Source organism: Python bivittatus, unplaced genomic scaffold (assembly GCF_059951505.1).
Source record: "Python bivittatus isolate LINGU-HERP-01145 unplaced genomic scaffold, Pbiv_v1 ctg000440_np1212, whole genome shotgun sequence".
NCBI lineage: Eukaryota > Metazoa > Chordata > Lepidosauria > Squamata > Pythonidae > Python > Python bivittatus.
Window position 1 is genome coordinate 5,392,137 of NW_028277063.1, and position 24,520 is coordinate 5,416,656.

Consider the following 24,520-nt stretch of genomic DNA (forward strand, 5'->3'; position numbering starts at 1 on the left):
TAAGGCCAATGAAAGGGAAATGCTGCACCAGTGGATCTTCTGTATGAAGGCATGACTTCTGCAAAGGAGAAAGGTTTCAGTTTTCTCTTGGAAATAGGCAACTCATCTTCAAGTCAACACTTCTTCCCTTCTAGCAAGCTTGTACCATGGTGTTTTCTGCAACCTTCTTAAATTGTCTTTCTGTGAGCCTTGCTCCAGTGTGGTCTACAGCCCCACTGATCCATTTCTTAAGAATCCTGAATAATACAATTACTGACACAACTACTCTACTGGCTAATGGAAAAGTTCTAGGGGGGCCTATATCTGATTCTTTTGCTCACTTGTTATGAGATTATTATTCTTTGCTTTCCCTACTCAGATCCTGTTAGCCATGTGCACCCTGACACACAGATGGTGAGAAGCTTTAGGATTTCCTTGCTGACCTAGAGTTCACTTCAGAAATGACATTGGTCATAAAGTTGCTCCACTTATCTCACCTTTTCTGTTGCATTTATGCACTGAATTCCAGATATGAAGCCTCTAGGGGCAGAAATGTTGGATAATATGCTCTGCTCATATAAACAAATTCTAGTAACTCATAGCCCTGGAAGGCCTTGGAGGACTTTCTGAGTACATATGTACCTTGTGTTCCTTCTTAGAAGAAAGCTAAGAGATTAAGATAATCTTCTTGGGTGAATCCTCATCGGAGGAGGAAGAAGAAGGGCTGGATGAGGATCCCTTGCTCCCTGTTTGTCTAAGTCTCTATTTTGGTTGGGAGTTTGGGCAGAAGCAATGTCTTCCACTTCTGAGCCACCAGCTGAGACCTTTGCCTTTCAGAACCTTCTTGACTCCCTAGCTAGGTGACACAATAAAACACAGAATGCTAGAAGTCATGGGTTATCAAGAATCACTCATGAGTAAATCACGTTCTGTGAAAGTACAGGTTCCTAGACCTCCATTTCTCTTTGGCTTATTTATCATGCCTGATTCTTTGCCTCCCTGGCATGGGTCTGACAATCTGGTTCTTGGGGTGGGACTTTTGACCACTCTTGGTCCCTTCTCCCTACTGTTTAGTGTCCCCTGTGATCTGATCTCCCCTGTGCACCTGATCTTGGCTTACTAAGATTAGGTACACTCTCTGCTGATACCACTTGAAGAGGATACGACCTAGAGCCCATTTTCATTAGTAATTTATAATATAATGGGAAGGCCTGACATTTCCAATTTTACCCCAGGCATTGTAATGTTGCCTTCATTTCAGATGGATGTCTGCAGCATTAACCCGCTATTTTATGTACTGCCAAATATCCCTGCCAGAACCGTCATGGCTAAAATGTGTGGCACTTCCCATGCTAATTTAGGGGCGGCGTTATCTGCATAGGTAGGCAGGTAAGAATTTGAAGCCACCAGCTACAAAACATGTGGGATCCTAGGGATTGTTAAGTTGGGACATCTTAATGTGGAATCAGCAAAATGTGGATTCTGCCAGGTTCCTGTGGTGTGACAGGATCCATTCTGGGATGTGGAATCTCCTTTGCAGGCTACAGTCATTCTCTTTAGTTTGCTTTTTCTGGAGGTTCTTCAGAGAATACAGGTTACAGTCTTGCTGCTACAAATATCAGTCTTAACACAAGCACATTCTCTCATTCCCCCCCCCCCAGGGGAGATGAAGATGAAGAGGTTTGCTATAGACTAGTTTATTGTCAATACTTCCTTTCTCTTCTGTGAGGCTGTCCTGAATCTTACCATCCCTTCTAATCCTTTGGCCAACTGTCTATTCCTGGATTAATCCCACTGCAGCTGGCCAGCCACGTGCAAACTCAGAGCCCTACCCCATGTCATGCCAGCCTGCGTACAGAGTTGCCAGCAGCAGGGGGGGGGGGGGGAGGAAACACCTGGCCTACACCTTTCCCTTTAAAAAAATACTTGACTGCAAGGAATCAGCAAGTAAGGTTTTGGGTGGGGGCATCTGGGGATGAACATGTCCCCCCATTACTGTCTCAAAGCAAGCTGCTATTCTAGGGTTGACTGATTTGAAACTCAGTCCTCTTATGTACAGGCACCTAAGTGGAAACCCCTCTGACTCATTTTAAGTTCTGAGTCTTGTTAGTGTTAGAAGGTCCAGAGATGCTATCAGGGCAAGATTTGGTGGCCTGAAGGATTCAAGACCTTCGTTAGCAGATAAAGACCCCCTAATCCAGCCAGACTGGCTGGCCATATTTAAGGGAAATGCAGCAATACACATTCATAACTATGACTAGGCAGGTGATTGTAAGACCAATATATCCAGAGGCTAAGAACGGATTCACATATTGCGCTAAACTAAGGTTTGTTGAATAAAACAAAATTAGTTTTGCATGCAGTATGTTGAACCATACACCAAACATTACAAAGGACAATTGCTGGGCTTCCAGGACATCCAATCTCAACCATATGATGAATTAGTATATTGCTGCCTCACTAATTGGGGAGGTTCTATGCTGTAGGGTTCACCCCATGGCCACATGCTGAATCTCCTCCCATTTCCTAAATAATCTAGGCCAGACAAAAAGGCTGGTTTACCAAGGATAGGTTCATGTTCGGCTCTTTCAGACAAGATCAGTCTTCTCCCCATCAGGGCTCCCAGGAAGCCTTCAAGCAAGATATCAGAGTATTGCTTTCCTTTCTGCTGTTCTTCTCTGAGAGTGAATAGTCAAGGATGTGCTACCACGGCACTTGGAGGCTCCATCCTCCCGCCCTCCTACGGTGGGGAGGGACTCTGAGAGTTATAAGACCTACATGTTGGGAGGGAGTCTATGGAAAGCAGAGGAACATTTCACTCTTCTGTTACTCAACCTGTTTAAAGAACAATAACAAGGAAACATTTCACCATTGCGCCACTGAACCTGTTCAGAAACAAGGAAATGGACTGCATTTTACCATCCCACTGCTGAACCTGTTGAAAAAACAAACTCCATGGTCCGGCCTTTCATGGCACAGGCAGATAACCCAGCAGTTCAGGATAACTGGCCCACAAAGGCATAGAGCAGGGATGGTGGGGGATATTTCCACCAGAGCATGCAACAGCCTATTGGAACTGAGACATTTGTGTAGCACAGATGCTGCTGGTGGACTGGACTGCCCCCTTGCACCAGTGAAGTGCGGAGAAACACTCCTTTTGGTGGGGAGCAAGAAAACCTAGGAGAGGTCACCTTCCTGGGAGGCTGGGATGGACTAAGGATGATGTCATCCATTCTGGCAGTCCCAAAATGGTAGCTCATCCATCCTCATGCCGGGACCAGCAGGAAGTGCAGATCAGCCCTTAGTGACTGATATCCCTGTCCTTTTCCGAGGACTTGTCTCATCCTTGTTTAAAGCTAGTGGCCATCTTGGGGCATCCAGGTTTGTACATCCATTATTATGCTTTGGGTAAGTTTTTTTCTTCTTTTTTTCTGATTATCCCAAAGGCTTCTTTAATGCTACAGCAGTGTTTCTCAACCTTGGCAACTTTAAGAGGTGTGGACTTTAAGAGGAGTTGAAGTCTGCATCTCTTAAAGTTGCTAAGGTTGAGAGTCACTGTGCTTCCTGGTCCTCGTTTAGCGACTGCCTTATTTAGCAACCATTCATAGTTACGACGGTGATGAAAAAGTAACTTTATGACCAATCCCCACATTTATGATGGTCTTCGCAAGTCTGTAAAGCAAAGGAAAGCTGAAGTAAGATCGTAAGCACAATCACAATTTCACTTGTGGTCACTAAATGAGGACTACCTGTATAAATATTTTCAGTTTTCCCTTCCTTGCAAGTTTTTGCATATTCAGTATTCTGAGTGGTGTATGAGTGAAGGGATTCCACCCTGAGCCTAGGGTGCTAATGCCAGCCTGCGGACACAAAATTCTGCCTTAAAGGCTTCATTGCAAAAAGATGCCCTAGTATGGGAAAGGACCTGTGCGGGTTCTGTGAAGAGAACCCCCCGCCCCATAATGGCTGTGCTCCTTCTTTTTAGCATCATAATTGCACAGGACAATCTTGTTGGCCCAAGTTCAAGACAGAGCTGCCTATACGTTAGTCTCTTCATCCACATAACCTGGCATTGTTGCCTGGAAGTTGACAGACTTCCGATTATGGTATCTATTTTATTCTTTATCAGAGGCCCCATAATCATCACCTGGAAGAATGAAGGAATCTTGAACTCAGGAATCTGGTTTGGCTGCCCAGAATAGAAACTCTCCTTAGGCTTACCCACAAAGAAAAATTAATTTTAGCTTTAAAATTAAATGAAAATTTAGCTTTCTTCATTTGTGCCATAAAATATAGGGTGGGACAAAGTGAGTTGCAGCTACTACAAATGACTGAGAAACAGAAATCCTCATCAAAGTTTTATAAATCACCGCAGGTGTTTTCAAATGAGGTTTATAGGATGGAATAATCTGGCTTCAAACACAGGATATTTGTGTGTGAGTGTGTGTTACAGATGATCGTCTTTTCCATTTATCACTCTGCCCCAGGTTTTCCCATTCCTTTGATTTTGTTTTTCAATAAAAAAATCAGTTGAGGGGAAAAAGGCATAGTTGCCCAACCATTTTTGTAAAGATATATTCTAGGACTCCTCCTTGCCATAGTGCTTCCCATCTGCTTTCTCTTTGCCCCCTCTTCTATTTTGGCAACGTGCCCCCCTTTCCTATGATCTGTGAAAGAAGTGAGATTGAATATCAGACCAAGCCTTGGCGGGCAAATGCTCCACCATTGTGCTACGAAGAGCTACTGTCTGAATGGTTAAGGCCCTGGAGTAGGACTGGGCAGACCCAGGCTGAAATACATCCTCACCATAAAAACTCACTGGGTGACTCTGGACGCTCTCAGTCCAACTCACTCCATAGGCTGGCTGCTGTGGCGATAAAAAGAAGGGAGACCCTCTGCAAACAGCTTGATTTCCTTGAGGAAAGATGGAGTATAATAAATAATAATATATAAATACTAAAGAGATGTTGAATGAAGGTTTTCATGGCTGCTATTTATTGAGGAAATGACTTCTGGGTAACACCGTGTGAGTCTATGAGCATGAGGAATATGGCTTGTGAAACACAGTCTCACGCAGTATTACCTGGAACACATTTCAGATCTCTTTATCCTTCAGGCCAAAGGCCAACCCTACTTGATAGGGTCCATGCTGCAAATAAAATAAAATAAATCAAATCCTCACAGCCAAAAGATAAAGTGAGTGGGGCCAGGATTAAAGTCAAACTTTTATTTTCTTTTATTTCTTTTATGCCTTTGAATCAGTGTTGACTCCTGGCGACAGCCTGGGCTAGTCCTTGCAGTTTTCTTGGCAAGATTTCAGAAGTGGTTTGCCATTGCCTCCTTCCTAGGGCTTAGAGGATGTGACTGGCCCAAGGTCACCCACTGGCTTCGTGCCTAAGGTGGGGCTAGAACTCATAGTCCCCCACTTTCTAGCCTGGTGCCTTAACCCCTACACCAAACTGGCTCTCCAGTTTAATTTAGATGAAATGAAAAATGAACAGAATGTATGATTAATATGCTGATTGTACACATTAATAGGTTTACTGCACATTAGAAATTACAGTCTGGAGGCAGTGTTTGGAGAAGATTTGGGAGTCATCTAGGCCTTTCAAGGCCATATTGAATCCTGAGCTTCAGGTTATGCAGCCCCCCCAGTCTGGTGGCAGGAGTGGTATAAAAATACTGTCAGTAAATAAGGAGAACTACCACTTGTTGGGTTCCCACTGCAAAAGTGCCACCTTCATCTTCCACCAGAGTCCCCTGCTGGCTGCAGGGCAGTTGTTTTTGGAATCCTAGGAAGGCGGAATAGGCACATTTTAATAAGAGAAGGCATACGAGAGGAAGCTTGGATCGGTGAATGAAGTCATTGTGGGAATGGCACAATGTAGGAAGCAAATCTATGGATGAAAAAAGAGGATAGAAAGACATCTTCCAGCGCCCAGGTCCATAATGGCATGCACATTCTTTTCCAAACCATTTTCAGTTTCATATATAATATCTATATTTATATATTTACACAAGAACAAGGTACTTCTTTCCAACTTTGGGGGGGGGGATTATCCAATGAGGGAGGCTACATGTACAGAGCAAACACCAGACAGACCAACCAACCCACAGAGAGAGCTACTGGAGAGAAGCAGGAGGGAGAACTGAGAGCTTAAAGGACTGGAAGAGGAAGAGGGGTTAACGGACACCACCCGTCTTTTGCTATTGTTGGAACAGCCTTCATGAAATTGCAAGAACAACGGGATGTACGGTATGAAGCCACTGAGAGGCTGAGTTGCCTGAGAACATTCCAAACAATCTAATGCTTTATTGCAAACTGATTTCGGACATAAAAAGCCGGGTAAGTTTATATGTCGGGTTATAGTTGTGCTGCAAAATTACACAGAATTGCTGGATGGGTGCCATACAGCAGAAAAGAGGAAAACCCAAGTGGTTTTCTAGTGGTTATCCAAATTTTTCATCTAGTGGTTATTATCATCTAGTGGTTATCATCATTTTTGCAACCTAGTTCTGGTAGTCTTATTTATGTGTTATTTTGTGTTATGTGTGTCAATTATGGGGTGGAGAGTACTATCTCATCTGCTGTCCCCAGCATGATGGTCATAGTAATCCTTGGCTTAAGAGTGCAGAGTGCTTTACAATCCTTTTTCATTCACAAGACTCTTGTGAGGTAGGCCACAATATTATTATTATTCTTTTTTTTTTAAATAAGTCCTGAAGACTATTATATACAGAAGCTTTCTCAAAATAACCCAGGCTTTTCATACCCTAAAGCCGTGTTTCTCAACCTTAGCAACTTTAAGATATGTGGATTTCAACTCCCAGAATTCCCCAGCCAGCCATGCTGGCTGGGGAATTCTGGGAGCTGAAGTCCACATATCTTAAAGTTGCTCAAGTTGAGAAACACTGCCCTAAAGCAACATTTAGGGTAATTCTAATGCACTGTGCTGCAATAAATACATTTTTTTTTTTTGTAAAATCCCCAAGCTGTGTTTACTTGAGGGCAGTTCGAGCCCTTTTAATAGCTTCTGGGAACTGCAACATTCATAACTCACCAGCCACATCTGACAGGGACGATGGGGGAGGAAAGCGATGGGGCAATTCCTTGTGCTTTACTAGGGGCCATGATGGCAGAGGGAAGGTGGGATACCCCCAAAACGGATTTGATCACCATCCTCACCCTGTTGTACCTGCAGAGTTAGCACTGTAATTAATATATGCCCTTAGTGCATCAGTGCTACATCTTCAGCCTGAGCAAAGACGTCCAAGAAATAGGGATTTTGTATTTTAAGAGCTGGTATAGTGTGATGTATAACTGGCTAATTAATAGCTTGGCTAATTAGACCTCATTCAACTCCCCAATAACATCCCATTTGCCTTTGGAAACCGAAAGCGACATACAATGGTCAAGGATTCCCCGTTTTTATCCCCGCAACAATTGGGTGAGGTAGGTTCAGCTGAGAAGGGCTGATCCAATCTCATCCAGTGAGTTTCCACGACTGGAGATTTGACGCCAGTTCTCTGTGATTGTGCTTTCTCAGCCTAAATTCATCATACAGGATTGTTGTAAGGAGAAGTTTGTACACCTCTTGAAAAAGAAACAGCCCAAATATAGTAGGCTTGTTTAAAAGAAGCCCACCGGGTTGAAAGCAACATCAGTCTTCTAACTGGTAGAACATGATTGGAAATATTTTATACCCATTCACAAGTGAATTGGAAGCTCTTAGCATAAATATGGACATGTAGCCTGTTTAAATAAGAATCTGGGAAACACTAGGCCCAAGCTATTTGAAGGGACTATGTCAGTTTCTTGAAGAAGAACAAGGAGTTCTAAAAACTACAATCCATCTAATGGAGGGACTGTGATGAATAATAGCTTAAGGGATAATAATTGGTAAGCCTTTAAAGTGCCTATTTCCTGAAACCCTTTAGTGTTTTAGAACATAGTGTTTCTAGACTTCTGGGGAAGAAATGGCGAACTGAAGTCGGCGGAGCCAATGACCGTAGCAGAATGAAGAACCGTTGAATAGACTGGCTCTTCATAATTCCTCTCCGGACAAGGAGAGGACTTGAGTGCTCCATATAGTTGCTCCTCATGAGGAGACCACAAGACAGCAACCTCCAGTGGGTTTAGAGTTATGGGAGATGAGGGAATGGCCATTTTGCAAACCACGGTTGGCACCTTTAAGGACACTGGGTTCGCATACTTCCTTTCCTAATCACTTTTGGAAATTGCTTGTTAACTGCTTTTCAGCTATTAGGAACCTTTAAACTGACATGTTTTACAGCACTGGGTGAGTTTCCTTCAATCCTTAGTGAAAGAAGTTTTAAACACAAGTTTAAGGACTTAAAAAAAATATTTTCTAGAATAAACAGCAAAAGGGTGATTAAAACTTTGATTTTAGAAAGTTACAAATGGACTAAGGGTCCAGATAAATTTGAAAAAGATTTTGGAATTAATTATAAAAAATCCTTCCTGTGTGAAAATGCTTTTGTTTTGAATTCTCTTAAAAAAATGATAGGATGAGACTTTTAAGGTTGGACACTAGAAGGAATTAGAAGGAACTAAAGATTACAATTAAAGGAGAAGAATACTTAAATTTGACTTACTAATACAGAATGGAGCAAAATGTTTTAACATTCAACATATTGAAGGATATTTTTGAACAATGGACCCAGAAGTTAATTTTAAGAGTGTCTGCTTCTGTAGATAGACTGTGTTTAAAAGATGTTATGGAAGAGGAACAAGTATTACCGAACAAGACTGAGACTGATTTGAAAGTGGATTTAAAAATGGCAAGCTGCAAGAATGGTATGGAAAAAGATGCACATACAAAAGAAACCAGCTGATGTCTTAATAATGAAAAGGGATATACAAATAACAAACTAAGAGAGTGACCTGGATAGTCTTTCTATATTGGATTTACAAAAGAGGCTTATTAAAGCTTTGAAGAATTTTGTGAGAAGGGGGAAAGAAAAAATGAAAAGAAATCAAGTTTTAGGACATTATTTGAAGGGATTAAAGACCAAGATTGTTAAAAGTAAAAGGAAGGAATGTAAAGTTGGTTTATTTGATCAAAGTTAAATATGTTGTTATGTCTAGTAACCCTTGATGGACTTTTGCTGATCAGGACTTATCATTTAAGGATTTAGGAGTTTTTAAGGATTTGTTTATAGATAAGAGATGGGATATGGGAAGAAGAGATCATTTATTGTATTTTAAGAGAAGGTGAAAAGTTACTAAAATTGTTTATACTTGTTGTGATGAAGGGGGAAGTCATTTCTTTATATATTTCTTTTCTTTTTCTTTATATATTCTTGTTTTTTTCTTTTTTTCTTTTTTTTCTATTTTCTTTTTCTTTTCTGCACCTATTTTTTCTTTATCTTTTTCTTTTTTTTTAGTTTATATTATTTTTTTGTTGTTGTAGCTGTAATTTTTAATAAAATTACTATTAAAAAAATAGAATATAGTGTTGCCAACTGAAGCCTTCGATTTTGAAGAAAGCCTAGATTTTTAGCCTTGTTTGAATGTAAAGTGCATTAAATAAGTTTGAAGTGCTATACATTAAAAAAAACCTGGAACAAAACAATATGAATAAATTCCAAGAGGTTGATTGGGCAGGAAGAGAATGTAGCCAGCAAGTACAGGATACTTTTAAAACTACCAAGGGAAGAGAGGGAGAGAGAGAAAGAGATCAGTTGAAACTGTCACACAGAAAGTGATTTACACATTAAGAAAATATCAACCCATTAAGCATAAAAATAATTTACAGCTCAGGGAAAAAAGTTGAAGTGCATAATACAGTATTTGGAAATGCGTGGGTGCATTTTGAAGGCCTATAGATTACAGCAGAAAAGTGGGCTATTTTTTAAAATATGGGAGCAAGCGGTTATCCTAAGGGCTAATGTGAACTGTTTCTCCTGTCTTCAGTTCAGGATCTTGGTTGGGGCACAGGTGCTGAAGGCATAAGATGTTGAGGGAGAGGGAGAATCTTAATGGACTAAAGTTCCCAGGAGAACAGTGTCTAATTTATTTCTAAGAATGAGAAGGGTCTAAGGCAAAATTTAAAGTACTGAAAGGATGAGATGCAGAACAGGGCTACCCAAATAATTTAACTCACCCCCTTGGTTCAAGGAGCATCAACCTGCAGCAGGAGTGGACAAGGTGGGAGGTACAGTGGCCTGTGGACAGGAAAGGTAAAGGTTTGAAAATAGGTGCTTGTGGATCATTACCAAGGTGTAGGAGGCTGCTGGGAAGGGCAATTTTCAGTGGGTCCAGACAGTTGTTGCCAACACACCAGAAATGGGATGGAGGTTGCAGGATAGGATGATAAAGTGATGGGTGGAAGGTAGAGAAGAAGGCTGAACATGAGGCCTTCTCCTCACTCCAATGGATTGTAACTAAGGCCCCATCATCACATGAGGATGGAGGATGGGGTATCTCTACGACAAATCCCGTTGTCCCAGCATGCCATACATATAGGAATCTTTCCCAGGCTCCTGTATATATTCCTCCTTCTTGTCCCAGTCAGCCGTCCAACCTCCGTTGGCGAAACTGGTACTTTTGGTGGCCCCATAGCTGCTGCCTGCCCCTGCTGCCACACGGGCAGCTTCATCTTCCTCATCAGCCAGTTCATCCTCGTTGATGAAGCCACATTTCTCTTCAGTCAATTCTTCTGGCTCAGCCCAGGGCTGCTTCTCCCCAGAAGCAAAAACCCCATAGAAGATGACACCGCCATAATGTACTAGAGAAGCAATGAGGAAAACGTACTGCCATTCTTCTCGTGTCTGTGGAAAACAAAGGGAAAAATGCATCCTTCAGAAGTTATTTGAGGAATCTCTCACTCCCATATTCTTCAGCCTATGGCAGAACAGTGAACCCCCCAAAAGGAGTACACATTTTCTTGTAAAGCCCCCTTTCTTACTAATAATTATTAAATCATTGTAGCATCACAGCCCTGAATGAGAAAAGGATGAAGTTAATTATAATCAAGTAAAACTGAAAATGTATAGGATCTACATACAGTATATTTGGATATAAATATTCAGAAACTTAAAACTCAGGATTGCAAAAGCGAGGTACAGAGGCCACATCTGGCACCCCTTCTATGTTTCTAGACTCAATCATAGTGGGTGGGGTCCAAACTTTTGTCTGTTTTATATAGGTTAAGCAGCTAAACTGTTCTTGCAAAAGCAGCTGTGGCCTTCAGACCCATGGAAATTGTGCAGTCTTTGATAGAGAGAAAGCAGTGTTGTTGCTACGATCTCTACGTCAAGTCCAAGTCCTGGTTTTCTTGAAAATAATATAGAATTGGCTCACCATTGCTTTGTTGCAGAGTTTTATTTTGTTTTGTTTTACTTTCCAATTTTGCCTATACTCCTGGGATTTCTTGTGGTTTCACATTCAGGTTCTAACCAAGTCTTACCCTACTGAGGTTTCTTTGAGTTCAGCCCTGGTTAGGCTCCACTAGAACAATACAAGATACCATGTAAACATTCAAATACTCCAGAACTCTTCACCAGTTTTGGTAGTTTCAAAACCCAGGAACATATGGAAAACATATGATGACATTAGACCAAATGCCATAATGTTTCAAGAAAGAAACTGCAAACTTGATTCATTATACAGTGGTACCTCGGGTCACAAATGCTTCTGTTCACGACCAATTCGGGTCACGAACAGCACCGTTCGCAAAATTTTGCTTCTGTCCGCGAACTCCGCATCAGGTGACAAACAGGATCCGTGGCCATTTTCCCTCCCGTGACACGTGGTCGTGGCTTCCTGTAGGGAGGGGGACTCTCCCTCCAAGCAATAACCGCCTCCCCACCCGCCTTCCTGTCCTCCACGCCAGAAGTCTCCTCGAGCAAGGTTAGCGTTCTCTCTCTTCGTACTGCACTGTACTGTATTTTGTTTCATATTTTTGTGGTTTAAAAAAAAAATACATATGGTTCAGAACGGATTAACCGTAATTACATTGAACCTTATGGGAAAATTTGATTCGGGACGCGACCAATTCGGGTTGCGACCAGAGTCACGGAACGAATTAAGTTCGTGACCCGAGGTACCACTGTACATTGTTTAACCATGGACAGTTGAATAAAACCTAATTGGCTAAATTTACATATCCTGTTAATTTTTCCAACCTTTATTACGGTCACTAACCAGTACAGGGAGTCCCCTAGTTAAGAATACCTGGGTTACAGATGACCCATAGTTAAAAACAGAGCCTATTGTGGCAAAATTTGAGTTAAACACACAATAATTTGAGTTAAACGCACAATGGTTTGAGTTCATTACAGAATACTACTCACACAGTATTTTACAATAATACTGTTCCGGCTTACATACAAATTCGACTTAAGAACAGACCTTGGAAACAGAACTTGTTCTTAAACTGGGGACTACCTGTATTTTGTGTAGCTCCATATCAAAAGTTATAAAATGCAAAGAAGGATTAAAAGGAACAGAAAAATTACTAAACAAGTCTGTAAAAATATAATACAAATAAAACACAAAGTGAGTTCAAGAAGAATGAGTGTAATCAATAGCATATAAGAAACTAAGAGGTCAAGTATTGTATTAATAATATTAATAATAAACTGCTGCTAAGAAATATACTTACTTGGATGCTAAAACTCTAAACTGGTGGCCTACTAACATACTAAAATATTAAAATGTTATTCAATAAACCAATGTTCTCTTGGTGAATTTTATGACAATACTAGGATTTCATAAAATCAGCAAAAATCCAATAAAAAAGACAGATATATCTTGTTTAGTTTACAAATCACAATGGCTGTGTCCACACAACCTGTTAAGCCAAAAGCAAACAACCCGCATTATGGCTTAGGATCTGCTGGGCGCAGTGAGTACCAGGTTTATATTTAAATATTCTGCATCAGAGAAAGGATGTCTAACCCCTGTTGAATTTAGTTAAGCACCACTGTGGGTAAAAACACCAGAGGGAAAAACTGAATATAGTATTGAGGCCATGCAGTCACCTCCTTCTTCCACCCAGACAAAACTTCTTGAAATCAACCATGATAGAAAAAAGATTTAATCAAGCTGTTCTAAGTAAATCACAATTAGCTAGTTCTATATAACATACTAAACCAAATTCAAGTAAGCTACATTGTGACTGAACATGATGCATGAACCACATCATAAGCTCTTTACATATCTAAGTGTCAGGCCCAGCCCAAGAACAACGATGAACGGTCTAGTACAGTCCCTTTTATTTGCTTACAGCTTACAGACAGAACTTTGCCAAACTAAATCTATACTACAGCAACTAGAGGATATACCCTGGGAGATTCTAGGGAGTGAACCTGAACCTCTTACTCTTCCCACGCTCCCCCTGTGGACTGTGTTGCCTCTTGCCTCCTCCCCCCTGCTGGAACGCACCCCCTCCCTCCTGATAGCCTTGATCTCCCACATCACTCTCCTCCTCGCAGATACATTCCATCACACTAAGGGCCTTTTCCTAATTCTGAATGAAAGTACTCTCCATCCATCCTTGAGACAGCAGAGAATTAAACCAGCATGAAATTTGCTGCCCCTAGTACCAATCCTTATCCAACAGCTATTACCCCCATTTGCAGACACTGCCAGTCACCTGACGTCCCTCCAAGACAATGAGTGACAAAGCCTGATGTATTGAACATGCCTTTGGGCTCTCTTTGGATGATGTTGGGAGAAGGGGGAAAACATTACTTCAAAACCAGTACAACTAAGGACAGCTTAAGCCTATCTGACTCATGAGATGCCAGAAGAAGTTAACTGTGCATTTTGGGTCATACTGAAGTGGAAGTAGGGAAAAGCTCTACATACAATAAGCCTTATTGGTACAAAAATAAGAACTGGGAGGACAGGAAGAATATAGAATAAACACTCTCCACTTTCTAGAAACCATTTCTTACCTTATGTTTAGTCATAGCTCCAACAATGAGAGGGCACACCATACCTGACAGGGTCCCCACACCATTGGAGATGCCCATCAAGATACTGGCATATCGGGGGGCAATGTCTAAATGATTGACATTGAATCCTGGAAGTGGGGGAAATAAAAATGAAATGAGTATGACACACTCCCTGAAAGCTTGGAGCTTATATAATTCGATTGCATTATGGCCACACAGCTGCAGTTTACCAACAGAACTGTTACTGTGTTCTTCTCCAACTTAATACTCTCTCGAGCAATGTTCCTCAACCTTGGCAACTTGAAGATGTGTGGACTTCAACTCCCAGAATTCCCCAGCCAGCTTGGCCACTTTAAGATGAGTGGACCATGCTGGCTGGGGAATTCTGGGAGTTGAAGTCCACTCATCTTAAAGTGGCCAAGTTTGGACAACACTGGCTTATGAAGTAAAAACCGCCCTTGCTTATTGGCTTTCGCCATTAGCCACAACAGGAAAATTATCTAAAGCCCAAGAGAGGAAGCAAACAAAAAGGAATACAAGAAAAATGCACATCATCGTAAATTCCTGAAGGCTAGCTCTATTCAAGTGTAGCAAAGGCAAGTTTGTGATGCGTCCAAAGAACAGATTTGCTGCACCATGAACTGAAGTGAATCAGGCCCCACTTTGTCTTGTATGTGTGCAACTCATGACCCACTGGTGAAAGGCTCTATACGTATCAAAAATTACACAGGTTTCAGTGTGTTTCTAAGTTTATGTATAGAAAAAGATGCTGAACATAACGTGAGGATTTGCAATATTAAGATGCCAACCATGTCTGTCCTCCATCAGATTTCTAAGCTGGCTGGGGAATTCTGGGAGTTGAAGTCCACACATCTTCAAGTTGCCAAGGTTGAGGAACACTGCTCTAGGGGGGTTGTATTTCAATTCCCATAATCAGGTTGGAGAAGACAACCATAGCACTGTCTGGCTTTAGCTGATTGGACCAGGATGGGTGAGGGGCCAGGCAGGGAGCTTGATGCACAAAGATATAAAGGAAAAAAAAACACTTTTTTTTTAACAAGCATGATCAAATCTGCAAAAATAATTGCATTTCTATTGGTCTGCTAGGACAAGGAGATTATGCAAACTAATTCTCAGAGCCATTAAATAATGAGTTTCTTTGAACACAAGCATAACATGCTTCAACTAGATGGTGACTGTGGAACAATGCAAGAGGACAATTCTAGTAATTTTATGGGACGAACAGTGGATGACAGTGGATCAAGATGTAACCAAACTGTATCATGTCTGACTCTGTAATTATGTCTAAAATGTCCTGAGCATAGCTCAGTTTGGCAATGCCTCTTGAGGCTTGACAGAGGGCAATTGATAGCCATGACTGCATTTCACTGGCCCAAGACTCATCTCCCAACCAGGAGTTGAAAGAGCTTATTGGGGCTAAGCAGAAGAACCTCTGTGTTAGAACTGAGAAAGAAATGAAACCAGAAATTTCTCTCTATTTTCTCCAGAAAATTAAAAAAAGAAAAGAAAAAAGGATGCAGTGAATTTCCTTAGAAATCTGATGGAGGACAGACATGGTTGGCATCTTAATATTGCAAATCCTCACGTTATGTTCAGCATCTTTTTCTATACATAAACTTAGAAACACACTGAAACCTGTGTAATTTTTGATACGTATAGAGCCTTTCACCAGTGGGTCATGAGTTGCACACATACAAGACAAAGTGGGGCCTGATTCACTTCAGTTCATGGTGCAGCAAATCTGTTCTTTGGACGCATCACAAACTTGCCTTTGCTACACTTGAATAGAGCTAGCCTTCAGGAATTTACGATGATGTGCATTTTTCTTGTATTCCTTTTTGTTTGCTTCCCCTCTTGGGCTTTAGATAATTTTCCTGTTGTGGCTAATGGCGAAGCCAATAAGCAAGGGCGGTTTTTACTTCATAAGCCAGTGTTGTCCAAATTTGGCCACTTTAAGATGAGTGGACTTCAACTCCCAGAATTCCCCAGCCAGCATGGTCCACTCATCTTAAAGTGGCCAAGTTTGGACAACACTGTCATAAGCAAACACAAAATATTTCCCAGGAGGTAAGCCTGTGAAAGACAACTTGTGGGACTTGGAGACAGAGCAGAGTGAAGTCCATTTCTCCCCTCCCACTGTTTTCAGGCAACACAACAAAGTCAGAGAGATTCAGAAATTTGCAAGGGGACAGCAAAATGGAGAAAAGATGGTGGCAAAGCTTGATAGTGACGATACAGGAGAGTTGGGGGAGTTTGAGAGTTGGGGGAGGAGGGGACTGTTGTGCTAAGATATGCTACTGTTCATCCCAAAATATGGGTGGTGGGATGGCAACACTTATATAGTGCTTATATCTTTTCTGTCCCTGAAATCCTCCCAGATCAGGCTTAAGAAGTTTGGGGAAAACACCTGGCCCACTCATATTGATGACTATGAGGATTCCTAGCCCAGGTAAGCTTGGGAATGCAGTGGAGAAGATTTACTATGGAATACAACCATGCCTAAAAGTCAGCCCAGCTGCTCAAGGGCTTACCTGAAATAGCAAAGCCACTGAAACCCACAGCCAGGACAAGAAAAGAAATCGCCATCCCTCTGCTGTGGGAATAACCAACTACTAAGAGCAACGTGGCTTCCATGCCAAATCCTGATGAGAAATGAAAGCCACACATAATCTATACAACTATGGCTTATAAACAACATTAGCTGTATTCACACATCACATAAAACTAAAATCAAACAAATCATGTTATGGCTTAGTGTATGGTATATGAACCCAGTCAAAAGATCCCAGTTTAAACCCAGTGATCACAGCTGGAAGACCTGAAAGACCAGGTTAGGGACAGATCATCATGGCAAAAATCTATCTATGTGGTCACTAAGCGTCGACACCGACTTTATGGCACATAATCAAATAAACCCAATTGTAAGTACTACACTATACCAATCATTTTGATACTTTGAGATTTTAAGATCATTTCAAGCCTTTAACTAGTTGGAAGCTACCTAATTACCTAATTTTTAACTAATTGGATGTTACCTAATTTAAGGCACACATATAGAAGTTTGGAAGTTTCTGAAGTAGTGGGAGAAAATCCCCCTTAAGAGAGAACAGACAAGATGTACAAGACCCATCACTCTGGCTCTGCCCAGGCTGTTGGAAGCTCCACCTGGACTTTGTTAAAGCCAGATGCAAAAATTTAACAGAGATTTTGTTCTGTGAGTGCTGGAAACCTATCTTTCTTCGTCATCAAATATGAAAACAGGATTTCTCTGAATCGCCTGCAAACTTTTTGGATTTTGACAAAGTACAGTTAGGGACCTGTGGCCCTCCAAATGTTGAATTAGAACTCATCAATGCTGACCATTACTGATATCAGCTAGGGAGGACGGGACCAGGAATATGACATCATCTTGATTGTAGTAGGCTTCTCATTCCTACCTTAAGAAATGCAGTGCAAGACATTCTGTAGCATTCCTTCCTCTAAAGTAGTGTTTCTCAACCTTGGCAACTTTAAGATGTGTGGACTTCAACGCCCAGAATTCTTCAACTAGCATGGTGGTTGGGGAATTCTGGGCGTTGAAGTCCACACAGCTTAAAGTTGACAGGGTTGAGAAACAGTGCTATGAAGAATTCAAGTGCCTTTTGTCTACGTCCAAACAACCATGAGAACTCGTCCCCTCACTTTGGGTATCCATCAATCTCAATTTTCTTGAAAATGATACTCTCTGGAGGGAGCTACTCAACCCTAACCCTTGCCCCAAGCTTGTGCTGGTATGATGATGCCTTTCTTACTCACCCCCACAGTTCATCATCTTGCGGACATTTGTGGTAGACATAATTCTCCGTGAGCGCAAGAAGTCAGCAATTTGGCCTCCGATGGGTACCACGATGGTCATAACCAGGTGGGGCAGAGCAGAGAGCATCCCCACCTGTGTGTGAAAAACAAGAACAAACACTCAGGATCCCAGGGACCAGAAGGTGTTAAAAGGCGGCTGAACAAATCCAGGTATCCCTTAGAAGAAGGGCCTGGGGAAGCCAGGTTCTCTCTCTCATTCTTTTTCCCAACTAGATTTATTACATTATATAATTATTTAACAAAATAACTCTAATCCCACTTTCCAACAGCAAAAAAAAAAAAAAAAAGTTTTAGGAAATAATAAAAATTTGGCACTTTCCCAAATCTTGCTTCGTCCAAATCTTCCTGCTAAATATTATAGCGGACATTTGATTTATGTTGCTTACACATGCCTAGAGACACTTTCTACAGCTATTAGTCCTTAATCAAAGTGTAAAACAAGATGGGACCATCTAAAATTTAGATATGTTTCCAATTTCTAGGGCCAAGGATGATAAGCATCTCCCTGCAGAACACATACATTTGCACACATATACACACAAACCAGAAAAAAGCCTTTTCTTACCTTACTGATTTCAAAGCCAAAGACTTCTTCAAAATAGGCTGGCTGGCTGATTAAGAGCAAGTAAAATGTCCAGCTTCGGCAAAAATTGGCTACAATAATGGCATACACCGGCATGGATGTGAAGAACCGACGCCATGGAGTTTTGAATTTCTGTAGAGAAGGAGCAAAGGTCTCTCATTATCAGCTTTACCTAGTCAGATATCTTTCAGATGTGCTGTACTACAACTTCCATAAGTTCCAGATGGGAATATTCAATAGACATGCTAGCTGGGGTTATTACCACCCAGGGCTACTGGACACTATGCTAAACAAATAATTTAATAAATGAAGATAAAATTGCTGTGTTTTGAAGTGAGAGCCCAGTTTGGGGTAGCAGTTAAGGCATCAGGCTAGAAACCAGGAGACCATGAGTTCTAGTCCCATCTAGGCACAAAGCCAGCTGGGTGACCTTGGGCCAGTCACTTTCACTCAGCCCTAGGAAGGAGGCAAGGGCAAATCACTTCTGAAAAACCTTGCCAAGGAAACTGCAGGGCGGTCTCTGAAAATTGGACACGATTGAATGGATGAAAAAAATTGGGGAGGGCGGGGGAAGTACCACAGATAAGCTGGCTAACTTATAAATATTACAAGGTACCGACCATAAGGGGATTCATAAGGCTGGCACTCTCTCCAATGCTTTCTTCTATGTATTTCCTCTCTTCTTCTGTGATGGTTGGGTGCTGTGCAGGACTCTCATAGGAAACCATCAGCCAGAATAAATACCAGAAAATACCAAAACTGCCTGCCAAGACACAAAAGTGCAAAATGACTGGTGGGATCTATGGAACTTCCTTTTCCCCACTCTTGGATGAAAGTGTTCTCTGCCCATTTTTGAGTCAGGAGGTAACGATCTCGGCATGAAATTTGTGGGTCCCTTTGCTGATCCTTATCTGGCTTCTACTGCTTCTATTTCCCATCGCTATAGTCATCTGACTTCTTGCCAAGCTGACGGGGGACAAAATGTAACAGTTTTAACACACCTGGACACTTTCTGCAGATGGTGTTGGAATAAGTGGGAATATATTATTTTAACATCTGTATGGCGGGGGACGGCTTAAGGCTGCCTCATTGGGCTGGGGACGAGATGAAGGCAATGCCATGGGGCCATGGGAGATAAAAAAGTCTGCTAAAGCATGTTTGGGCTGTGACTGAGTGCCAGGGGGGAAAGGCCCAATGCCAGCCGTGACTCTTGTGTCGATTCACTTACCATAGACGTAGAATACGGAGCTCCATCCTGAATACTGAACTAGAATCCCAGCAAGAGGCATGGCCACCACTGCCCCTGCATAAGAGCCTGGAAAGTTATGTAGGAAATGTTAACTAAAGACACAAACCAGGATTCCTAGCTCCCATCAGCCCTTGCACGGATACTACGATTGCTCTTTGGTCTGAAATGCCATTCTTGGTTGTAGCTGTAATTTTTAAACACAAGAGAAAACCAGATGATAAAACCCTACCCACAAAAGAGGAATAGAAGCTGATAAATAATGAAGAAATTAAGGGGTAATTCTTTAATTATTTACCAGCAATGCCAGTTGAACCGAAAAGGGAACAAGAAGGGTAGAAGCTGCAAAATAAAATTACTAATCATAATTGCAGCTGCAGGAGACCATATTGTTCCTGAGTAAACACTATAGAAACACCTTGCCTATGAATATGAGCACTGCTGGATGATATTGTATTCAATGCTTTGTGCTATTTTAATTCTGTTACTAGATTATTATGGAAAAGCAATAGCTCAGCATCAATAAGGGAAAAATGTGAAGGCAACTTAAACAGTCATTTTCAGTGAGTTCATGAACCAGTCCTGTGATGATTCAACTCATAGGATGAGAGGGGAAAAAACAACAACAGTGAAGTGTTTTGATCTAGAGTTTTACACAAAGTCTAGATCAGCGTTTTTCACCTTGGCAACTTTTGATGTGTGGACTTCAACTCCCAGAATTCCCCAACCAGTATGCTGCTTGAGGAATTCTGGGAGTTGAAGTCCATGTATTTTATAGTTGCCGAGTTTGAAAAACATTGGTCTAGAATGAAGATCCAACTCTCCAGAAGTCAACAACTGTCAACTTTAAGAAACTGAAAAACAGTTTTCACGATTAGTGACAAGGTTACCTTACCACAGAAAGCTGTTGTGGCCAAGCGGCTACGTTCTAAAGGGGGTGCCCATTTGCTCCAGATACCATGGCATGCTGGGTAGGTGACTCCCTGGAGGTAAAGGGCAGAGAGTTATATAAAGAGGAAAGCCAGAAATTAGTTTCATTAATTTCTCAGCTCTTTCCCATTCTGACTTTTCTGTAAGAAAGAGATAAATACCTGGAGACTGACGAAGTTGCATTGAGAGATAAAGCCTGTTGGCCCTGAGGAAGTAGACAGGATCCTCAGAGCTGTCAGTGTGACCACCTGTGCATTAGATCCATGTCCTTCCTGGTTGGTCAAAGCGTCCCAGGAAATAGTGAGTGGGTGGGTCCAAGCAGTGGTAAATTTATCCTTGAGAGAAGGAGTGATTATCTGTCCTCTTTTCAAGAAGTCATTGCTGGACTCTATGGTATTGGATAATTTCTGACCTGTCTCCACACTTCCCTTGGGAAGACTGTTGAGAAGGTGGTCATTTTGCAGCTTCAGAAGGCTCTGGAGAAAGTTGATAACTGGATCTCTTCCAGTAGGATTTTAGGTTGGGTAGAGTACCAAAATGGCACTGATCTCACTTGTTGATAATCTAGGGAAGGACTGGAACGGGGGTTGTTTCTTGATCTCTCAGTGGCCTTCAATAGTATCAATCATGGTATCCTTCTGAACTGACTCAGGTTGTTGGGAGGCACAGTGCTACTCCTCCCAAGTCTGGGATTGTTCTGACTACCTGCCTGCCTTTTAAAAAGCTCTAAAGACCTGCCTTTTCCCTCGGGACCTTGTGAGGTCATCTTAATTATTCTGGATGTGGGACTGTAAGAAGTTGCCTCGTGTACAATATGTCTTATTTTTATTTCTCAATGGTTTTTAAGGTTTGCCCTGAGTTGTATCAGACTGGACAGTTATATAAAGAAAAGAAAAGAAAAGAAAAGAAAAGAAAAGAAAAGAAAAGAAAAGAAAAGAAAAAAGAAAATGAACAGGGCTTGCTAAGATGAAGAACAAGGGAATCTTTCTCCCCATTCCATGTATGAATCTGTCTGAAGTGAATCTCATTTCAACTCTAGCATGAGAACAGCATCTAAACTACGCCTACAAGCCACCAGTTAGTTTGGGGGCTTATGACAGGCCATTTAGCATTCAGAGCTGTGTCTTCCAACCTCACTTTTTTCCTCCCCAGGATCTGCCACCTAGAGAATCTAACGGTTGGGCTGACCCTACAGCTGAAATATAGATGAGCCTTCCCCTTCTTTGCTGCCCCTCAGCTGGCTTGGTCTTCACTTCCCATAATGTTCCCGTCGGCATGGACTTTTGTCACGGTGGCAGGGTAAAAGCCCAACACATCAGGCTGAGGAAAGATGGTACAAATAATACAGGAAAGCAAATCCCCAGTTTGGAGCTGTTGTAAGGTAGGAAAAATATTATTGCCAGGTAGATCAGGAACCTCTTTATAGGGCAAAACAGGATTTATCCCACTGAAGGCAATAGCATGGCACGGTTTGAAGTTCTTCTTATACTTGTATGATACTGTTTAGCCATTTGAATATCTCTCAGTGCTTCTTACTGTTAGCAGTAAAATGTTCTCAATTGTTCACAGCCAAGCTGTTTATTTTTTATTGGATTATCCCAATACCTTACTAGCTAGAGATTCAGGCAGGCTTTATTTAGTGTAAAGTGCAAGAAATTCACAGAATCATAGAATTGTGGAGTTGGAAGGAACTACAAGGATCATCTAGTCCAACCCCGGTGGGAGATGAAGAAGGAACATTTAGGGATCTTGGGTAAGCCAACATCTGGAACTCCAAACTGCTCCTGCATCATGGCTGCAGAAGCAAACACATGAAGCAAAAACAGCCTTACCTCAACGAGCCCTTGCAGGATCCTCACAAAGATCACACAGCCAAAATGGATCCGAGCAGCTGAGGGAATGAGCATGTTCAAGGTAGAGGTTGCCACAATGGCAAAGCCAAAAACCCTGCAACCAATACAAGAGGGTGTTAGCAGGAGTAGCAGCAAACAGTGCTGTTTACTTTGTGCGTGGAATTTCTATTGCATTGTTCTTCTAAAAAGATGTTCTAGCTGAGAGTGCCCCTGTTCACTCTTCCTGGCTGTCAACTATGCCCTTGCTCCATGATACTCCATTCCACACACTCAGACCTTGTTGACCAGTGTTTTTCAAACTTGGCAACTTTAAGATGTGTGGACTTCAACTCCCAGAATTCCTCAGGCAGCATGCTGGTTGAGGAATTCTGGGAGTTGAAGTCCACATGTCTTAAAATTGCCAAGTTTGAAAAACACTGTTGTAGACTATTTTAGTGGTCCATCTGCCCTTCATACTCTTCTATAAAATGTGGTATCTACTGTTCCCTCTTCCTTTTTGTAGATGCTTCAGCTGTGATGAAGACACAGCTTGCCTCTGAGCTCTAGACTAGGAGGGAATAATACTTCTGCATACAAATTTCATGACTGCTGACTACCCTCACTCCAGTGGCATCTCATGAAGTGCAGAGTGACAACTCTTTTCTAGTATTTTAAACACCACCCTGTGTCCCACTGTTTCTGATTAAGAGGAGGTTTCTATTTTTGGGGGGACAAAATTGACCCTTGAAGACTTGAAGTGATGGCATCTTTTGAGGCAGGATACTCACTAATGACTTTGGGCATCCTCTGGAGTCATCCAACCATTGTTGTACTGAAATAACAGCAATGAGCTTTGCATTGTCTTGGGGTAGGTAAGTGATGCTAGAAGATGCTTGAAGTCTCTAGTGGAGGAACGGCCTGAAGGTGGTGCAGTCTGGCAATGTGAACCTACATAACAGACTCTTTTTCTTACCTGGTTATTAATGACTCAACTTCTGCTCTCATTAAAATCATTCCAGGTAACTCAAGTTCCATTGCAAAGTTAACCCAGCTGACTCTTATTGGCTTAAAGCCTCTGTATCCTATATGATTCAATTTGAGCCACATCTTTAGTAGAGAAGATACAGCTAGAATCATAACTGTTCAACTATAATATACATTCTTGGATAGCTGAGATATGATTTAATGCAACTTCCAAGAGTTGCTGGTCTCCCAACTTTCATTAGCCCAGCCAGAATGGCCAGTGGAGATGGGCATCAGAAGACCAAGATACCAACATCTTGATGGTCAAAGATTCTCTAGCTCTCTACACACAAACATATATTCACTTTCCCACTCAAATCATTTACCTGTTAGCTGCAAATTTCTGTGCTATGAACCCCCCTGGGATTTGGGTGACAATGTAACCCCAGAAGAAGGACCCGTGGATCATGCCCACTGTCTCTGGATCCCAGTTGAACTCAGCTTTCTAAGTAGGAAAGGAGAAGAAACAAATGACAGAGGACACATAAGCAGGCAATCCCTGATTAGAACCAGCTATAGTATAGTGTCTCCAGGCAAAACTTGGAGTCGGGGGACAAATGCAGCTGAGCCAACTTGCTGCATTCTGTGGAAAAGAAACAGGAAGAGGAAGACTTGCAGAAGACCATTTCAGGTATATGAAATTGTACACGGACCATTAAGTCCAGAAGTTAAATTTATCTGTGTGCACAGCTGACAGCACAGATCAATCTGAATGAAGACTGAAGAGAGTGTCTTTGAGAACGTGAAGAGTGCACTTCTCTCATACATGACACCAGAATTCCCAGGCTTACGGAAAACATATAGTATGTGGTGATCAGGCCTGTTCTCTCTTCCTTATGTCTCTTTTTAGAAATTAAGATTTAGAAATTTAGAAATTAAGGTTCTGTTTAGAATTCTCTACTTTCTGTTCTCCATGTGAGCAGTGACTCGCATTTTTATAAACCCAGACTTTGCATGTGTCAGCATGGGAAATTTCTCAGCTCCTGCTGCTTCACCTGTGGAACTGATGCATCCTGCACAACTGGAAGAAGGTGCAGAATGTCTGTTGATACGAAAGCCCCCCTCAAAAAAAAACAAAAAAGAACCTGAACCAAAACACAGCTACCTTCCATTAGGAGGAGGTGA

The 24,520-nt window shown here is 41.7% G+C and overlaps 1 protein-coding gene across 1 annotated transcript in view; it reads right to left on the minus strand.

Annotated features, from left to right (window-relative positions):
* Positions 1–10,428: 10,428 nt before the first annotated feature.
* The window catches only part of SLC17A7 (solute carrier family 17 member 7), a 45,194-nt gene continuing 31,102 nt past the window's right edge, over positions 10,429–24,520 (minus strand). Inside the window, exons 3-12 of the mRNA XM_088142539.1 lie at positions 23,722–23,840; positions 22,373–22,487; positions 20,506–20,593; positions 19,593–19,679; positions 18,985–19,127; positions 18,347–18,496; positions 17,722–17,854; positions 16,458–16,568; positions 13,906–14,033; positions 10,429–10,773 (exon numbers count right to left, since the gene is read on the minus strand). Coding sequence (XP_087998665.1) covers positions 10,429–10,773; positions 13,906–14,033; positions 16,458–16,568; positions 17,722–17,854; positions 18,347–18,496; positions 18,985–19,127; positions 19,593–19,679; positions 20,506–20,593; positions 22,373–22,487; positions 23,722–23,840 — 1,419 coding nt within the window. The remainder of the gene's footprint in view (positions 10,774–13,905; positions 14,034–16,457; positions 16,569–17,721; positions 17,855–18,346; positions 18,497–18,984; positions 19,128–19,592; positions 19,680–20,505; positions 20,594–22,372; positions 22,488–23,721; positions 23,841–24,520) is intronic.